Raw genomic sequence first — 557 nt, forward strand, 5'->3', positions numbered from 1 at the left:
CACCTGAGGGAAAAGCAGCGATGTTTCCCCACCGGCAGAAAAACCCACCGATGCATCTCCCATTTTGCTTCCTACAGCCCAACGGGCATGAATTTGGTCCCCGGTGAGGGATCCCGGTGCGGTTCAGGCTGGGAAAGGCGGCAGCTGCCTTCCAGAAACCGGCCAGGAAGGGCGGCACAATGGCAGGAAAGGGAGCGGGACGAGCGTTTCGGCAGGCTCACCTGCTCCCCTCTGCCACCCCGAACCCCTCCTTGAGCACAGCTATAACCCCCCGGGTGGTCTCCGTCCCCACCGCCGGCGCTGGGACAGGGTGGGGATCACGGCGGCGGCGGGAAGTGCCGTAACAGGATACTCCCGCTCGGCCGAAAAACATCCCCAGGAAACATCCCGATGCGGCGGCGAGCGGAGATGGCCCTACCGGGGAAAGCAAAAACACAGCGGAGCCCTGATTTTTTGGGGTGGAAAACACCATTCTGAACAGAGACCGATGGGGCTGGGAGTGGAGCCAGCACCAAGAGCATCGCTCCGGCCCCCAATCTTTCTGCGCGAGGACGGAC

General features: G+C 62.8%; 1 protein-coding gene across 1 annotated transcript in view; it reads right to left on the reverse strand.

Annotated features, from left to right (window-relative positions):
• Positions 1-557, reverse strand: part of LOC104078164 (endothelin-converting enzyme 1-like) — an 8,832-nt gene that overhangs the window by 7,693 nt on the left and 582 nt on the right. The window contains exon 2 of the mRNA XM_009579701.1: positions 293-414. Coding sequence (XP_009577996.1) covers positions 293-414 — 122 coding nt within the window. The remainder of the gene's footprint in view (positions 1-292; positions 415-557) is intronic.

This window comes from Fulmarus glacialis, unplaced genomic scaffold (genome assembly GCF_000690835.1).
Source record: "Fulmarus glacialis isolate BGI_N327 unplaced genomic scaffold, ASM69083v1 scaffold11956, whole genome shotgun sequence".
Classification (NCBI taxonomy): domain Eukaryota; kingdom Metazoa; phylum Chordata; class Aves; order Procellariiformes; family Procellariidae; genus Fulmarus; species Fulmarus glacialis.